The sequence below is a fragment of the Musca domestica genome, unplaced genomic scaffold (assembly GCF_030504385.1).
Source record: "Musca domestica strain aabys unplaced genomic scaffold, Musca_domestica.polishedcontigs.V.1.1 73, whole genome shotgun sequence".
Lineage (NCBI taxonomy): Eukaryota > Metazoa > Arthropoda > Insecta > Diptera > Muscidae > Musca > Musca domestica.
The window spans coordinates 293,968-312,853 of NW_026712390.1; the positions used below are offsets into that span (position 1 = coordinate 293,968).

Sequence of the window (18,886 nt, forward strand, 5' to 3'; positions counted from 1 at the left end):
TATTTCGGGGGATGGGGGAGATATAAAAAGATGTATATTTTTTCAAGGACCAAATAATCATAAATTTTATGGATAGTGGATTTTTCAAAGAATATTTTTTTCAAATACCAAAAAAGTGATTTTTTTAAAGAACACAATTTTCAAGGACCAAAAAAACGTGGATTTTCTAAAGACTATTTTTTCAAGGACCAACAAACGTGGATTTTTCAAGAATATATATTTTTTTCAGGACCAATAAACGTGGATCTTTAAAAGAATATTTTTTCCAGGACTAACCAACGTTGCTTTTTGAAAGAATATTTTTTCAAGGACCAACAAGAACGTGGATTTTTTAAAGAATATTTTTTCAAGGACCAACAGAAACGTGGATTTTTTAAAGAATATTTTTTCAAGGACCAACAGGAACGTGGATTTTTGAAAAAAAATTTTTCAGGACCAAAGGACGTGGATTTTTAAAAGAATATTTTTTTAAGGACCAACAGAAACGTGGATTTTTTAAAGAATATTTCTTCAACGACCAACAGAAACGTGGATTTTTTAAAGAATATTTTTTCAAGGACCAACAGAAACGTGGATTTTTTAAACAATATTTTTTTCAAAGAACCTATGGACGTGGATTTTTTGAAGAATATTTTTTCAAGGACCAACAGAAACGTGGATTTTTTAAAGAATATTTTTTCAAGGACCAACAGAAACGTGGATTTTTTAAAGAATATTTTTTCAAGGACCAACAGAAACGTGGATTTTTTAAAGAATATTTTTTCAAGGACCAACAGAAACGTGGATTTTTTAAAGAATATTTTTTCAAGGACCAACAGAAACGTGGATTTTTTAAAGAATATTTTTTCAAGGACCAACAGAAACGTGGATTTTTTAAAGAATATTTTTTCAAGGACCAACAGAAACGTGGATTTTTTAAAGAATATTTTTTCAAGAATATTTTTCCAACATAAATGTGGATTTCCTAAAGATTTCTTCTCAATGAAGCAAGGACAAGTAAACGTGGATTTAGAAAAAAGTTTTCGCAAAGACCTAAAGACCAAAAAGAGCCCTTTTTTAAGAATTTTTTAGGACCTACAGACAAAAAAGCATTGATTTTTAAAAATTTTTTTAGGACCTACAGACCAAATAGCTCTGGTTTTTAAGAAATTGTTTCAATGTTAAAGAAACCTTTTTTAACTTTTTTCAAAAACTAACATTCAGGAAAAATCTTTAAAATCTAAACTTCTTAAAAAATTGTTATCATCACTACTTGTACTTTCCGTTTTGCCATTGCCATAAATTGTCTCAATTTAATTTCTTCCACTGATATCCTCATAACTATTTCTTCTTGTGATTACATTGCGGCAATTCCAACTGTCATCTCTGGCATTAAGCACTCAATTCAGGATATACCTCTACTTGAAATCCTGTCTCAAAGGCTTACGTAACTATGCTCTATCTGGGGGAGAAAATGAATGTGAAACTTCAAAGTTTCACTTCCTTGCGTCGTTTTTAATAACATTGTAATTTTTCGTTACTCGAGTGTGTGTGTGTGTGAGTTTGTGTGCCTCAAGGATCCTCCTTTCGTTTGGCAACAACTGTCAACTTAAAATCTTACTTAAGTACCATGAAAATCATAAACAATCCAAAATCCAAGAGCATCAATGCCAAGCTTAAAAATGGCGAAATAGTAATGAAATGGGTCAGGGAGGGAGGGAGGTAGAAATAGAGAAGGGAGGAAGATGTCTTTGAGGCCAAGTACATACAACGTGAAACAGGTAAAGGATTTGTAAGAAGAACAGACTCGGTAAAGTAAGCAACAGTAACAAGATAACTTTATGGCAGTTTACAAAGGTAACAACAGCAACTAGGCAAAGCTTTGAGAGAAACAGCGGTAGTTACAAGTGGAACTTGGAATGATTAGAAAAGGGTGATATAAAATGGGGTGATTTTTATTCATAGATATTTCAATAGAAGCCGAGTAAAAATTCTGTCATCTGAAGGCATCTGAAAAGCTTTTGTATCCATAAAAGACGTCTAAGAAGTTTTGTTTTTATAGTTTAAGGTTCTAATTGTTCGAAAAATTAATTTTCATGGCACTTGAAAAAGTATCCTTAAAAACCTGCCTGGTTGTCCTTGAAATGCATCTTCAAAAATCCATGTATACGGCTCTGGTTGTCCTTGAAAATTTATCCTCTAAAAGTCCACGTTTTAGGCTCTGGTTGTCCTTGAAAATTTTATCTTTTAAAAGTCCATGTATAAGGCTCTGGCTGCCCTTGAAAATGTATCCTTTAAAAATCCACGTTTAAATCCCTGGTTTTCCTTGAAAATTTATCCTCTAAAAATCCACGTTTAAGGCTCTGGTTGTCCTTGAAAATTTATCCTTTAAAAATCCACGTCCTTGAAAATTTATCCTCTAAAAATCCACGTTTAAGGCTCTGGTTGTCCTTGAAAATTTATCCTTTAAAAATCCACGTCCTTGAAAATTTATCCTTTAAAAATCCACGTTTTAGGCTCTGGTTGTCCTTGAAAATTTATCCTTTAAAAATCCACGTCTTTGAAAATTTATCCTTTAAAAATCCACGTCTTTGAAAATTTATCCTTTAAAAATCCACGTTTTAGGCTCTGGTTGTCCTTGAAAATTTATCCTTTAAAAATCCACGTTTAAGGCTCTGGTTGTCCTTGAAAATATATACTTTAAAAATCCACGTCCTTGAAAATATATACTTTAAAAATCCACGTCCTTGAAAATATATACTTTAAAAATCCACGTCCTTGAAAATATATACTTTAAAAATCCACGTCCTTGAAAATATATACTTTAAAAATCCACGTCCTTGAAAATATATACTTTAAAAATCCACGTCCTTGAAAATATATACTTTAAAAATCCACGTCCTTGAAAATATATACTTTAAAAATCCACGTCCTTGAAAATATATACTTTAAAAATCCACGTCCTTGAAAATATATACTTTAAAAATCCACGTCCTTGAAAATATATACTTTAAAAATCCACGTCCTTGAAAATATATACTTTAAAAATCCACGTCCTTGAAAATATATACTTTAAAAATCCACGTCCTTGAAAATATATACTTTAAAAATCCACGTCCTTGAAAATATATACTTTAAAAATCCACGTCCTTGAAAATGTTATCCTTTAAAAATCCACATCCTTGAAAATGTTATCCTTTAAAAATCCACGTCCTTGAAAATGTTATCCTTTAAAAATCCACGTCCTTGAAAATGTTATCCTTTAAAAATCCACGTCCTTGAAAATGTTATCCTTTAAAAATCCACGTCCTTGAAAATGTTATCCTTTAAAAATCCACGTCCTTGAGAATTTTATCCTTTAAAAATCCACGTCCTTGAAAATGTTATCCTTTAAAAATCCACGTCCTTGAAAATGTTATCCTTTAAAAATCCACGTCCTTGAGAATTTTATCCTTTAAAAATCCACGTCCTTGAAAATGTTATCCTTTAAAAATCCACGTCCTTTAAAAATCCACGTCTTTGAAAATGTTATCCTTTAAAAATCCACGTCCTTGAAAATGTCCTTGAAACTGTATCCTTTAAAAATCCACGTCCTTGAAACTGTATACTTTAAAAATCCACGTCCTTGAAACTGTATCCTTTAAAACTCCACGTCCTTGAAACTGTATACTTTAAAAATCCACGTCCTTGAAACTGTATCCTTTAAAAATCCACGTCCTTAAAAATGTTATCCTTTAAAAATCCACGTCCTTGAAGATGTATCCTTTAAAAATCCACGTCCTTGAAGATGTATCCTTTAAAAATCCACGTCCTTGAAGATGTATCCTTTAAAAAATCCACGTCCTTGAAGATGTATCCTTTAAAAATCCACGTCCTTGAAAATGTTATCCTTAAAAAATCGACATCCTTGAAAATTTTGTCCTTAAAAAATCGACATCCTTGAAAATTTTATCCTTAAAAAATCCACGTCCTTGAAAATGTTATCCTTTAAAAATCGACGTCTTTGTTAAAGTTATCCTTAAAAAATCGACATCCTTGAAAATTTTGTCCTTAAAAAATCGACATCCTTGAAAATTTTGTCCTTAAAAAATCGACATCCTTGAAAATTTTGTCCTTAAAAAATCGACATCCTTGAAAATTTTGTCCTTAAAAAATCCACGTCCTTGAAAATGTTGTCCTTAAAAAATCCACGTCCTTCAAAATGTTATCCTTAAAAAATCCACGTCCTTGAAAATGTTATCCTTAAAAAATCCACGTCCTTGAAAATTATTCCTTTAAAAATCCACGTCCTTGAAAATTATTCCTTTAAAAATCCACGTCCTTGAAAATTATTCCTTTAAAAATCCACGTCCTTGAAAATTATTCCTTTAAAAATCCACGTCCTTGAAAATTATTCCTTTAAAAATCCACGTCCTTGAAAATTATTCCTTTAAAAATCCACGTCCTTGAAAATTATTCCTTTAAAAATCCACGTCCTTGAAAATTATTCCTTTAAAAATCCACGTCCTTGAAAATTATTCCTTTAAAAATCCACGTCCTTGAAAATTATTCCTTTAAAAATCCACGTCCTTGAAAATAATTCCTTTAAAAATCCACGTCCTTGAAAATGTATCCTTTAAAAATCAACGTCCTTGAAAATTATTCCTTTAAAAATCCACGTCCTTGAAAATTATTCCTTTAAAAATCCACGTCCTTGAAAATTATTCCTTTAAAAATCTACGTCCTTGAAAATGTTATCCTTTAAAAATCCACGTCCTTGAAAATGTTATCCTTTAAAAATCCACATCCTTGAAAATGTATCCTTTAAAAATCCACGTCCTTGAAAAGTTATCCTTTAAAAATCCACATCCTTGAAAATTGATCATTTGAAAATTCACATCCTTGAAGATTGATCATTTAAAAATCCACATCCTTCAAAATTCCACGTCTTTGAAAATGTATCCTTCAAAAATCTGCGTCCTTGAAAATTTTTCCACGACCTTAAAAATTAATTTTGAAAATTTTGGTCGTTTAAGGCTTTGAAAAGTTATTCTTAAAAATCCACATTTTAGGCTTTGGTTGCCCAGGAAAATATATCCCTGAAGATCCACGTTTAACATTATGATTGTCCTTAAAAAAGTATTCATTAAGAATCCACGTTTAAATCTCAACATGTCCTTGAAAAAGTGTCCTTTTTTCAACCTTCCATAACACACCTTTAGAAAATCTCTCACACCAAAATCCTACCCTTTGGCAACAATATTTTAATAAAAAACCAAAAGGAGGTCCTTAATGTTTGCATATAAACAACAAAATACCAACAACAAAACTTAGCTAAAGAACCCAGCAAATCCTTGATACAACAATCATATCCTACACATCCTACACCGGTAGGACAACTTGTTGTTTGCTAGAATGCACACACACACACACACAACCTTAAGACCATTTAAGAAACGGGTTATAACATCTAATAAGGTGTTTAACAGCAAAAATGCAAAAAGGATTAAACTTTTCTGATAATAAAAAAATGGTAAGTACCATGGCGAGGGGGGATGACAATAAGGAAGAAGGGTGGTGGAGTTAACGTTTATGAAATAATCAAAAATCTAACAACACAAACACACAAGTCAACAAACCAAGGCCACCAGCAGCAACCAACCACCACAACACACACACATACACACCACAAAAAGGATATGCCCCGAAAAGATATGGTTATATCCTGTTTTGTGGAAAATTGTTACTATTTAATTTAACACGTTTCATATATTAATTTAATAAGCCAAGAATTTCAAAGGCTTGATAAAAAACAACAACAACAACAACAGCATCAGCAATATCAAAAAGAGAAATGTTATGGTTTCCACGAAAGAACAACCTCCTTGATTCTTCTACGCAAAATGTATGTGTATGGGGGGATGGAGATCTTTTAATATTATTCAAGGAACAATTTTCAACTCGTTAGAATGAAATTTAAATTTAATTAAATTTGTTCCTTGATTATATTTTAAATGTTTCAATTAATGTTCTGCCAGGAATTACATAGATCTTGATGTGCTTCATTCATACTGCCTTCCAACCAGTTTCTGGTATAGAAACATGAGAAAAAAAACAATTAAAATCGACATGGAACAGCTAAGAAAATATAAGCTGAAAAGAATTCTTTAGATTTAATTTAGTCCAATTGCCAAGATAGAACGAAAGTTCTCTTTTTTAAATTCCATTGTGATACCCTGGATAGTCCTTGAAACTGAATCACAGCAACATCAAAATTTAAGCCTTTAAAGGTCCTTAAAATCTAGAATATAATCCGTAGAATATAATCCTTTAAGCATCCTTGCTTAAGTCTGTGAAAGTCTCTAAAATCGTGTCCTTCTACAACCACATATAAGGCTTAAAAGAGTCCTTAAAAAATATTACTTTAAAATCTACGTCCTGTCCTTGAAGGGGTCTCCTGTGAAGAGTCTCCTGTGAAGACCCATGTGTGCATCTCTAGCAATCCTTTCCATCCTTGGAGGATATACTTTAAAATCCATGTCCAGCCAATCAAAAAATATCCTTTTAGTCCTTAAAATATATCCTTTTAAAATACATGTCAAGTGCATCAAAAAATATCCTTTCAGTCTTTAAAAATATCCTTTCAAAATCCATGCCCAGTCCATCAAAAAAAAACCCTTTAGTCCTTAAAAAATATCCTTTAAAAATCCACGTTCATTCCTTAAAAAATATCCTTTAAAAATCCACGTTCATTCCTTAAAAAATATCCTTTAAAAATCCACGTTCATTCCTTAAAAAATATCCATTAAAAATCCACGTCAAGTCCTTAAAAAATATCCTTTAAAAATCCATGCCCATTCCTTAAAAAATATCCCTTAAAAATTCACGTCTATTCCTTAAAAAATATCTTTAAAAAATCCACGTCCATTTTCATAAAAAATTCTTTAAAAGTCCAAGTCCATTCCCTAAAAAATATCCTTTAAAAATCCACGTTCATTTCTTAAAAAATATCCTTTAAAAATCCGCGTTCATTCCTTAAAAAATATCCTTTAAAAATCCACGTTCATTCCTTAAAAAATATCCTTTAAAAATCCTTGCTTAAGTCTGTGAGTCTTTAAAATCGTGTCCTTCTACAACCACATTTAAGGCTTAAAAAAGTCCTTAAAAAATATTACTTTAAAATCTACGTCCTATCCTTGAAGGGGTCTCCTGTGAAGAGTCTCCTGTGAAGACCCATGTGTAAATCTCTAGCAATCCTTTTCATCCTTGGAGGATATACTTTAAAATCCATGTCCAGCTAATCAAAAAATATCCTTTCAGTCCTTAAAATATATCCTTATAAAATACATGTCCAGTCCATCAAAAAATATCCTTTCAGTCTTTAAAAATATCCTCCCAAAATCCATGCCCAGTCCATCAAAAAAATCCCTTTCATTCCTTAAAAAATAACCTTTAAAAATCCACGTCCATTCCTTTAAAAATAACCTTTAAAAATCCACGTCAAGTCCTTAAAAAATATCCTTTAAAAATCCATGCCCATTCCTTAAAAAATATCCTTTAAAAATCCACCCAAAAAACTCCTTTAAAAATCCAAGTCCATTTCTTAAAAAATATCCTCTAAAAATCCACGTCCATTCCTAAAAAATCCATTTAAGATCCACGTCCATTCTTGAAAATTTTCCTTTCAAAATCGATCAATTAGTCCCTAAAAAATATCCTTTAAAAATCCACTTTAAGTCCTTGAAAATATCCTTTAAAAATCCATGTTCCGTCCTTGAAAAATATTCTATAAAAATCCTTAACAAATATCCTTTATAAATTCACGCCTAGTCCATGAAAAAATCCACGGTCAGGCCCTGAAAAACATCCTTTAAAAATCCACGGCCAGGGCTCGAAAAATATCCTTTAGAAATCCACGTTCAGGCCCTGAAAAATATCCTTTAAAAATCCACGGTCAGGCCTTGAAAAATATCCTTTAAAAATCCAGGTCCAGTCTTTGGGTGGATATCCTTTAAAAATCCAGGTCCAGTCCTTGGATAGATATCCTTTAAAAATCCACGTCCAGTCCTTGGAAAGATGTCCTTTAAAAATCCACGACCAGTCCTTGAAAAGATATCCTTTAAAAATCCACGTCAAGTCCTTGGAAAGATATCCTTTAAAAATCCACGTCAAGTCCTTGGATAGATATCCTTTAAAAATCCACCTCTAGTCCTTAGAGAGCTCTCCATTAAAAATCCACCTCCAGTCCTTGAAGAGATATTCCTTAAATATAGTGATAGTGCCTGGAAAGTTATCCTTTAAATATTCACGATAAAGACTCCGACTGTCCATGAAATAGAATTTTTTAAAAATCTATGTTTAAGTCTTTTAAAGTCCTTGAAAATGAATTTTTCGGAAATTCGCTTTTAAGTCGTTGTAGCCCTTAAAAAGTGTCCTTTTAAAATGCAAGTTTAAACACTAATAGTTCTTGAAAATATCCTTCAGAAATCAACGTCCAAAATTGAAGAAGTAACTAAAAAAAACCACGTCCTGAATTGAAGATGTCACTTTAACAATCCACATCCAGTCCGACGATGGGTATCCTTAGAAAAATCTACGTCCTAATATTCAATATGTAACTTTAACAATGCATATCCTGTCCTTCGATAGGTATCTATTAAAAATCCACGTTTAAGTCTTTGAAAGTCCTTGAAAAAAATCCTTTAAAAATTCACGTTTAAGTCTTTGAAAGTCCTTGAAAAAAATCCTTTAAAAATTCACGTTTATGCCTTTCAAGGTTCTTGAAAACGAATCCTTTTAAAATCCATGTTCTAGTTTATCAAAGTCCTTGAAAATGAATCCTCAAAAATCCATATTTAAGATCATCAAAGTCCTTTTTCTAAATGCTTGAAAACAAATCCCTTAAAAATCCACATTTAAGTCTTTCAAATTCTTTCAAAACGAATCTTTAAAAATCCGCTTCCAGCCTTTCAAAGTCTTAACAAGGAATTCTTTAAAAATACACGTTTAAATATTTCAAAGTCATTGAAAATAAATCCTTTAAAACCCTATGTTTTAATCTCTTATAGTCCTTGAAGAAGTGTATTTTAAGGGTCCACGTTTAAGATAACTTAAAAAAGCCCTGATAGGCTTTAAAACTGCATCCTTTTTAATCGGTTAATATTTGAGAAGATATTCATTGCGTACTTTACATTTCTTGGTATGATTGTCCTTGAAAACGTATCAATCTCATCTAAGGATTTTATTGCCCTTAAAAATTACTCTTTCAAAAATTATATTCATGAAAAAATATTCTTAAAAAATTCACGTTTCTTTGCCCTTGGGCCCCTAAAAAAATATTCTTAAAAAAATTCACGTTTCTCAGTCCTTAGATCCATGAGAAAATATTCTTTAAAAAATTCACGTTTCTTTGTCCTTGGGTCCATGAGAAAATATTCTTAAAAAAGTCACGTTTCTTTGTCCTTGGGCCCCTAAAAAAATATTATTTAAAAATCCACATTTCTTGGTCCTTGGGTCCATGAGAAAATATTCTTTAAAAATCCACGTTTCTTGGTCCTTGGTCGATGAAAAAATATTCTTTAAAAATCCTCATTTCTTGATCCTTTGGTCCATGAAAAAATATTCTTTAAAAATCCACATTTCTTGGTCCTTGGGTCGATGAAAAAAATATTCTTAAAAAATCCTCGTTTCTTGATCTTTGGGTCCATGAGAAAATATTCTTTAAAAATCCACGTTTCTTGGTCCTTGGGTCGATGAAAAAATATTCTTTAAAAATCCACTTGGGTCGATGAAAAAATATTTTTTAAAAATCCACGTTTCTTGGTCCTTGGGTCGATGAAAAAATATTCTTTAAAAATCCACGTTTCTTGGTCCTTGGGTCGATGAAAAAATATTCTTTAAAAATCCACGTTTCTTGGTCCTTGGGTCGATGAAAAAATATTCTTTAAAAATCCACGTTTCTTGGTCCTTGGGTCGATGAAAAAATATTCTTTAAAAATCCACGTTTCTTGGTCCTTGGGTCGATGAAAAAATATTCTTTAAAAATCCACGTTTCTTGGTCCTTGGGTCGATGAAAAAATATTCTTTAAAAATCCACGTTTCTTGGTCCTTGGGTCCATGAGAAAATATTCTTTAGAAATCCACGTTTCTTGGTCCTTGGGTCCATGAGAAAATATTCTTTAGAAATCCACGTTTCTTGGTCCTTGGGTCCATGAGAAAATATTCTTTAAAAATCCACGTTTCTTGGTCCTTGGGTCCATGAGAAAATATTCTTTAAAAATCCACGTTTCTTGGTCCTTGGGTCCATGAGAAAATATTCTTTAAAAATCCACATTTCTTGGTCCTTGGGTCCATGAGAAAATATTCTTTAAAAATCCACGTTTCTTGGTCCTTGGGTCCATGAGAAAATATTCTTTAAAAATCCACGTTTCTTGGTCCTTGGGTCCATTAGAAAATATTCTTTAAAAATCCACGTTTCTTGGTCCTTGGGTCCATGAGAAAATATTCCTTAAAAATCCACGTTTCTTGGTCCTTGGGTTCATTAGAAAATAATTTTTAAAAATCTACGTTTCTTGGTCCTTGGGTCCATGAGAAAATATTCTTTAAAAATTCACGTTTCTTCGTCCTTGGGTCCATGAGAAAATATTCTTTAAAAATCCACGTTTCTTCGTCCTTGGGTCCATGAGAAAATATTCTTTAAAAATCCAAAAATCCCCACTTGTTGATCCTTAAAAAATTAAATGTCGTGGACTCTGGCTCCTTGCTACTTTTGCTAAAAATCTCAAATCGATATACATAGCACCCCAATATACCCCACTTTTCCTACAGAGCAAGAAAAAATCCTTTATAGCCCTTTTTGTGTTGATGTTTTAGTTTTTACATCTATTCTCTCTCTCTCTCTCTCATCCCCATAGCCGTCACCACTTGTGCTGTTCTCTGTGAGTTTCTGTTTGTATTTGTTGTATATATTTATGTATTTATGTTAGAAGTGGTTTAAGTGGCTTTTAATAAATTTACGAGTTTCATATTAAAATTTCATTATTTTGCAGTTTTTATGTTGGCACCAGCAACAACAACAACAACAACGAGCATAGCAATAACCGAGCGTTGGCATAAGCATTTAATGTTTTCATCTGGGCTGTTACTTTTTCGTTCGGTATTACTTTTAGTTTAATTTTAATTTTTAGCACAATTTTTATGTTGCTGTTTTTGCTCGCACAGCAATATAAAGTTATTAATTTTCAAATTAATTGCAGCATCGTTTTTGATTGCCATGAAAATGGCCTTAAATGTGGAGCAAAATATTATTAGATAAAATGGAATTAATAAATAAAATGTTAATAAAACATACCTTTATTTGAGTGTCTATCCAGATTTGGATCCTTAATACCTGAAAGAGAAGAGAAAAATAAAAAATGCGTATTAATATAGAGAAAGGGTAATAATTTTTTTGGATATGTTTTCGAGGAATATCAGACAACGGAATGTGGATTTAAAAAAAAAATTCATGGATCAAAGAAACGAGGATTTAAAAAAAAAAATATTTTTTCAAGGATCAACTGAAACGAGGATTTTTCAATGAATATTTTTTCAAGGATCAAAGAAACAAGTTTTCTTTTAAAAAACATTTTTTCAAGGATAAACAGAAACGAGGATTTTTCAATGAATATTTTTCCATAATAATAAGTATGAAACTTGTTTTTTTTTTTTAAATATTTTTTTCAAGAACCAAGGAACGAGGATCTTTTGAATAATATTTTTTCAAGTATGTACTGACCAAGAAACGTGGATTTTTTAAGAAATATTTTTTAAAGGACATCAGACCGAGGAACATTGATTATTAAAAAATATTTTTTGAAGGACCTCAAGATCAAGAAACATGTTTTTTAAACAATATCTTTTCAAGGACCTATTGATCGATAAATGTGGATTTTTGAAGGGTATGTTTTCAAGGATCTACTGAGCAAGAAACGTGGACTCTTTTAAGGAACTACAGACCAAGAAACGTGGATCTTTAAGGGAAAGTTTTTCAAGGACTTATGGACCAAGAAACTTTGGTTTTTAAAGGAATATTTTTTCAAGGAGCTATGGACCAAGAAACGTGGATTTTTTAAAGGGCATTTCTTCAAGAATCTACAGACCAAGAAACGTGAATATTTTAAAGGATATTTAGTCAAGAATGTACAGACCTAGAAATGTGGAATTTTTAAAGGATATTTTTCAAAGGCTCATACACCAAGAAAAGTGAATAAATTAAAGAATTTTTTTTCTAGGATCTACCGACCAAGAAATGTAGATTTTTTACAGAATATTTTTTCAAGGATCTACAGACCAAAAACTTGGATTATTTAAAGGGATTTTTTTCAAGGATCTTCAGACCAAGAAATGTGAATTTTTTAAGGATCTACGACCAAGAAACCTGAATAAATTAAATGATATTTTTTCAAGGACCTACCGACCCAAAATGTTGATTTTTAAAGAATATTTTTCGAGGATCTACGGACAAATAAACTTGGATTTTTAAAGGTTATTTTTTCAAGGAACTACGACCAAGAAACGTGAATAAATTAAATGATATTTTTTCAAGGACCTACCGACCAAGAAATGTGGATTTTTTTACGGGATGCTTTTTCAAGGATCTACAGACCGAAAACTTGGATTATTTAAAGGTAATTTTTTGAAGGATCTACAGACCAAATACTTGGATTATTTAAATGTAATTTTTAAAGGATCTTCAGACCAAGAAATGTGGATTTTTTACAGGATATTTTTTCTAGGATCTTCAGACCAAGAAACTTTGATTTTTTAAAGAATATTTTTTCAAGGATCTACGGACAAAGAAACGTGGATATTTTTCAAGGATCTATAGACCAAGAAACATATTTTTTCAAATATATTTTTTTAATGGATCTACAGGCCAAGAAACGTTGATTCACTAAAGAATATTTTTTCAAGAAACTTGATTTTTTTAACAATATCAATAAACGTGGATTTTTAAGGATATTTTTCATGGGCATCCAGACCAAGAAACCCGATTTTCTTAAGAGATATTTTTTAAGAACCTGCAGAAGGAGAAGCTTGGATTTTTAAAGGATATTTTTCATGGACATCCACACCAAGAAACTCGATTTTCTTAAGGGATAATTTAAGAACCTGCAGATAGAGAAACGGTTGTTATTAAAGGATATTTTATAAAGGGCCTACAGACCAAGAAATATAGATTTTTCCGGAATATGAACTTAAGTAATGTATTTTATAAAATTTAAGAAATTAGAAGTCGAATTCTTATGGACATTTTTTTGAGGTTTAAAAGGCCGAAAATGCTGATTTTTGAAGAATACTTTTTTCAAAGACAAACGTCGATTTTTAAGAAGAATTTAATTTTTTTTTCCAAGGACCAAAGTCAATTTTTAATAATTTTTTCCAGGAGCCAGTATGGATTTGCAACGTATTTTTTAAGGTCAAACCTGGATTTCTAAAGAAAATTTTTTCAAAGACCAACGAGAACTTTAGAATTTTAGAATGGATTTCCAAAGAATATTTTTCTCGGACCAATGTGAATTTTTAAAGAGTATTTTTTTAAAGGACCAAAGTGAATTTTTAAATATTTTGTTGCAAGACCAACGTGGATTTTTAGGAATATTCTTCCAGGACCAACCTAAATTTTTAAAGAATATTTCTTTCTAGGATTAATAGCCCGACCATTCAAGGTCAAGGATCAATCCTGTAAGACGTGCATTTTGATATAAGCACTCAAAACTGAGTTTTTAACAAGAATCAAATCACTTTGGAAAATGCATTTTTTAAGAATATTTTTTTTTATAGGATTAAGAGTCCTTCAAAACCGGATCATGTAATTTTTTCAGGAATAAGCTGTCTTTTTTAAAGACATTTCTCTCAAGGGGTCAACAGCCATTTAAACCTCTACTTGTGAACGAGCTTTCTCAAGGATTTACATACTTCAATACCTAAACTTTAAAAAGAAGGCTTTCAAGGATCAAAGTTCCTAAACATTCAATTTTTATTTTTTTTTTTCAAGATCCAATAGGTGGTTTTTTGAGGAATATTTTTCACGGATCAATAAACCTTCAAAGTTGGATTTTATCAAGTATCAGATAACTTTTGAACCTCTATTTTTAAGGATTATTTTTTTTTTACAAATCAGCAGCCATTTAAACCTGTATTTTAAACGAAACGATCAAGAATCTGACCTGAATTTTAAAAGGAAAGGTTCCAAGGATCAATGGCCTTGAATATTTAATTTTAAAGAATATTTTTCCGGGATCAATAGATTTTCAAACATTGTCTTTGAAAAGATTTTCCAAGGATCTATCAAGGGTCGGTGTTGTATTTTGAAACCTATAAGGATCTACAGGCTTCCAAAACTGGACATTTTTCGAATTTTGATTTTAAATTGTTGTTTTTTGAAGGATGAACAGACAACTTTCAAACCTGGATTAAAGATCTTAATTTCAAGGATTCACACAGGTTTCAACATAGATTATTAAAGAATTTTTTTAAGAATCATGTTTAAAAAAATATATTAGATTTACCTGGACATTTAAAGAAACTTTTGCAAAAATCAGCAAACTTTCAAGAGTCAAAAAAAAAAAAAAGCATCAAGCATCATCGGATCAGGGTATTATGTCTTTGTGCATTTGTTTGTAACAGGCAAAAGGAAATGAGATAGACCCATAGTTCCTTTTGATGATCTGCATATAATCACATTCTAAGTCGATTTATGCATGTCCGTCCGTCCGTCCATCTGTCCATGTATTTTTGTAAACAAAGTACAGTTCGCATTTATAGCCCAATCCAAATGAAATTTTGCACAAATCATTTGTTTGGCCCAGGGACGAACCCTATTGAAATTGGAGATAATCGGTCTACATTTAGATATAGCTCCCATATATATCTTCGTCCGATTTGCCTTTTATTGTGCACCAAACATGTAATATCAGTGCGAATAGTATAGAATTTTGCACATACAACCAAATTAGGCCTGAAAATAAGTACACCAAATTTGATCGAAATCGGTTCAGAAATAGTTATAGCACCCATATGTATATATTGTTCATCCGATTTGTTATTTTTGTCCTCCGCAACCGTAATATGCACTCTGTAACAACGATATTTAGGGAAATATATCAAATAAAGCTCAGAAATACCTTTGCTAAATTTTATCGAGATCGGTTCAGATTTGGATATTGGTCCCATATATAACTTCGTCCGATTTACCTTTTATTGTGCACCAAATGGGATGGAATTTGACACTAATGACCGAATTGAGTCTAGAAGCTAGTATGTCAAATTTGGTGAATTTGGTGATCGGTTCAGATATAGCTATAGCTCCCATATATATTGTTCATCCGATTTCTCGTATTTGTTACCCACAGCCGTAATATGCACTGCGTAACAACGATATTCAGGGAATATATCAAATACAGCTCAGAAATATCTTTGACAAATTTTATCGAGATCGGTTCAGATTTAGATATAGCTCCCATATATATCTATATCTGATTTCAAATTAATTTTGCACCAAATGGCCTATACAAGTCCGAATTTAAAAGATATAAATGCTTCGGCATATTTAGTCCTTTGAACTTTAAACTATAATTATGATCATAGCGTGATGATTCTCCCATAAAAACGTTTAATTGTTATGCGGAGCTCTACTAAATTAGTAAAGTAGTGTAGGGTGTCATAAAGTCAGCCCGCCCGACTTTAGGACTTTCTTTACTGGTTAAAGAATATTTTTTTGAAGGACCAACGTGAATTGTTGAAGAATATTTTTTTCAGGACCAACGTGTATTTTTAAGAATATTTTTCCAGGACTGTTGAGAAAATATTTTTAAAAAATCCACGACGAAAATCAAAGACTGTTGTAGATGTTGAAAAAATACTTTTAAAAAATTCAATGACTGTTGTAGATGTTGAAATAATTTTTTTTTTAAGAAATCCACGACAGTTGTAGATTTTGGAAAAAATATTTTTAAAAAATCCACGACTGTTGTAGATGTTGAAAAAATATTTTTAAAAAATCCACAACTGTTGTAGATGTTGGAAAAATATTTTTAAAAAACACCACGATCGTTGTAGATGTTAAAAAAAATATTTTTAAAAAAATCCACGACTGTTGTAGTTTTTTAAAAAAAAAATTAAAAAATCCACGACTGTTGTTGTTTTTGAAAAAATATTTGTAAAAAAAAATCAGAAGCTGTAGATGTTGAAAAATATTTTTAAAAAATTCACAAACGTTGTAGATGTTGGAAATTTTTTTTTTAAAAATCCACGACAGTTGTAGATGTTGGAAAAATATTTTTAAAAAATCCGCGACTGTTGTAGATGTTGAAAAAATATTTAAAAAAAAAAATCCATGACTGTTGCAGATGTTGAAAAAATATCCACTACTGTTGTAGATGTTGAGAAAATATTTCTAAAAAATCCTCGACTGTTGTAGATGTTGAAAAAGTATTTTTAAAAAATCCACGACTGTTGTAGATGTTGAAAAATAAACCTATTTTTCTCTTCCCTTTTCCAAAATCCTATGTCTGGCCATCTCAGCATTTTCATAATATTTTCTGAAGCTTAACGTCTAGAAAAGAAATTAATGCCATATCTCTGGCGACCAACTTAAATGGCAACATTTCATTGTCAAAGTTTAACCTTAACGAGGCATAAAATATTCAATAGTTAAATGCTAAGCGTAAAAATCTAACCCAAGGACATTCCACCATACCTGGCTGAGGGCTTAATTCAAACGAAGGCAAAAGGACCTCAAGTGCCCTTTTTTTCTTTCACACAAAACCAAGTTATCCCTTGACAATAATCAAATATGGTCCACAAGCCAAACTTCTCCCAAAGCAAAAGTTTACCTGCTCCTGTTTCCCAAGGACATTAAATAATTCTCACAGTTTAGCACCCATTTTAAGAAAATGAATGGGGTAATTATTATTGGTGGCATGGGGCAGATCCTTTGGTTAAATCCCAATAAATACCATTTAATGTCTTGAAATATCAATGCGGCAATAATAACAACAACAACAACGGCAAGGATTCTTTTGCTTGTTGGCCAAGGCTAAAGGATACAATAGATATGTATGGGTTTGTTGGTGTGTGTGTACCTCTGTATCTTCGCCATTGTTGTTCGCCACTGCCGCTGCTGTCTCATTTCGCTTCAAGGTGATTTTAATTACATGAAATTAATTTGGATTAATGTATGACACATGAAAATAGCTGCTGTCATATAAATAACGCCATGCCAGCACTGCAATGCCCCGACAACAGCATCTCTCGTCGACAGAGATGTTGAAATTGTTCACCGCCCGAATATTTGGTTTTTGAGGGGAGAGTAGAGGTCTCAGCAACCAGCAAGGTGGTGCAACATAGTTAAATTGAAACTAAAAGCCACTAAACATGACAGTGATAAATTGTTGATGGTTAAACGATTTTGGCGAACAACGACGAAAGGTGTATGTATGTGTGTGTGCCACTTTTAAAGACGGTAATTGTGGGCTTATGTAATTAGTGTTTAATTATTGATGTATTTTAATGATATTTAAGTTATAAAAGATATTAAATGTCCAAAAAAACGACTCTAATTGTGAAAATTCCTCTCTTGGTGGGAAGTTCACAGCTAAATGTTTTTCTTTAGTTCTTTCCGAATTATGAGCAATTTCGGATAAATCGGATAAATAAAAACATGGAAAATAAAAAAAGCAAATTGTCAATGAATTCGAATACAATTTGAAAATTAAAACCAGTAAAGAAAGTCCCAAAGTCGGGCGGAGCCGACTTTTTGATACACTACACCACTTTGCTAATTTAGTAGAGCTCCACGTAACAATTAAACGTTTTTATGGGAGAATTCAATCATACAAGCTATAATTATAATTATAAATAAATATAATTATAAATAAATTATAATTATAAATTATAATTATAAAAATTATAATTATATAATATATAATATATAATTATAATTATAATTATAATTATAATTATAATTATAATTATAATTATAATTATAATTATAATTATAATTATAATTATAATTATAATTATAATTATAATTATAATTATAATTATAATTATAATTATAATTATAATTATAATTATAATTATAATTATTTCAAATTAATTTTGCACCAAATGGCCTATACAAGTCCGAATTTAAAAGATACAAATGCATATTTAGTCCTTTGAACTTTAATTATAAATTATAATTATATATATAATTATAAATATAATTATAATAATTATAATTATATATAATATAATTATAATTATAATTAATTATAATTATAATTATAATTATATTATATTATAATTATAATTATAATTATAATTAATTATAATTATAATTATAATTATAATTATAATTATAATTATTATAATTATAATTATAATTATAATTATAATTATAATTATAATTATAATTATAATTATAATTATAATTATATATATAATTATATATTATATAATTATAATTATTATAATTATATTTATAATTATATATATAATTATAATTTATAATTAAAGTTCAAAGGACTAAATATGCATTTGTATCTTTTAAATTCGGACTTGTATAGGCCATTTGGTGCAAAATTAATTTGAAATCAGATAGAGATACATATGGAAGCTATATCCAAATCGGAACCGATCTCGATAAAATTTGGCAAAGATATTTCTGAGCTGTATTTCATATATTTCCCTGAATATCGTTGTTACGCAGTGCATATTACGGCTGTGGGTAACAAATTCGAGAAATCGGATGAAAAATATATCTATGGGAGCTATGGCTATATCTGAACCGATCTTCACCAAATTTGACATACTAGCTTCTGGACTCAATTCGGTCGCAAGTGCTAAATTTCATACCATTTGGGCAAATATTAGACGTTTGGTGCACAATAAAAGGAAAATC

The 18,886-nt window shown here is 30.6% G+C and overlaps 1 protein-coding gene across 1 annotated transcript in view; it reads right to left on the reverse strand.

Moving 5' to 3' along the window:
• The window catches only part of LOC131806345 (AF4/FMR2 family member lilli), a 281,623-nt gene that overhangs the window by 210,585 nt on the left and 52,152 nt on the right, over positions 1-18,886 (reverse strand). Inside the window, exon 2 of the mRNA XM_059130359.1 lies at positions 11,309-11,347. Coding sequence (XP_058986342.1) covers positions 11,309-11,347 — 39 coding nt within the window. The remainder of the gene's footprint in view (positions 1-11,308; positions 11,348-18,886) is intronic.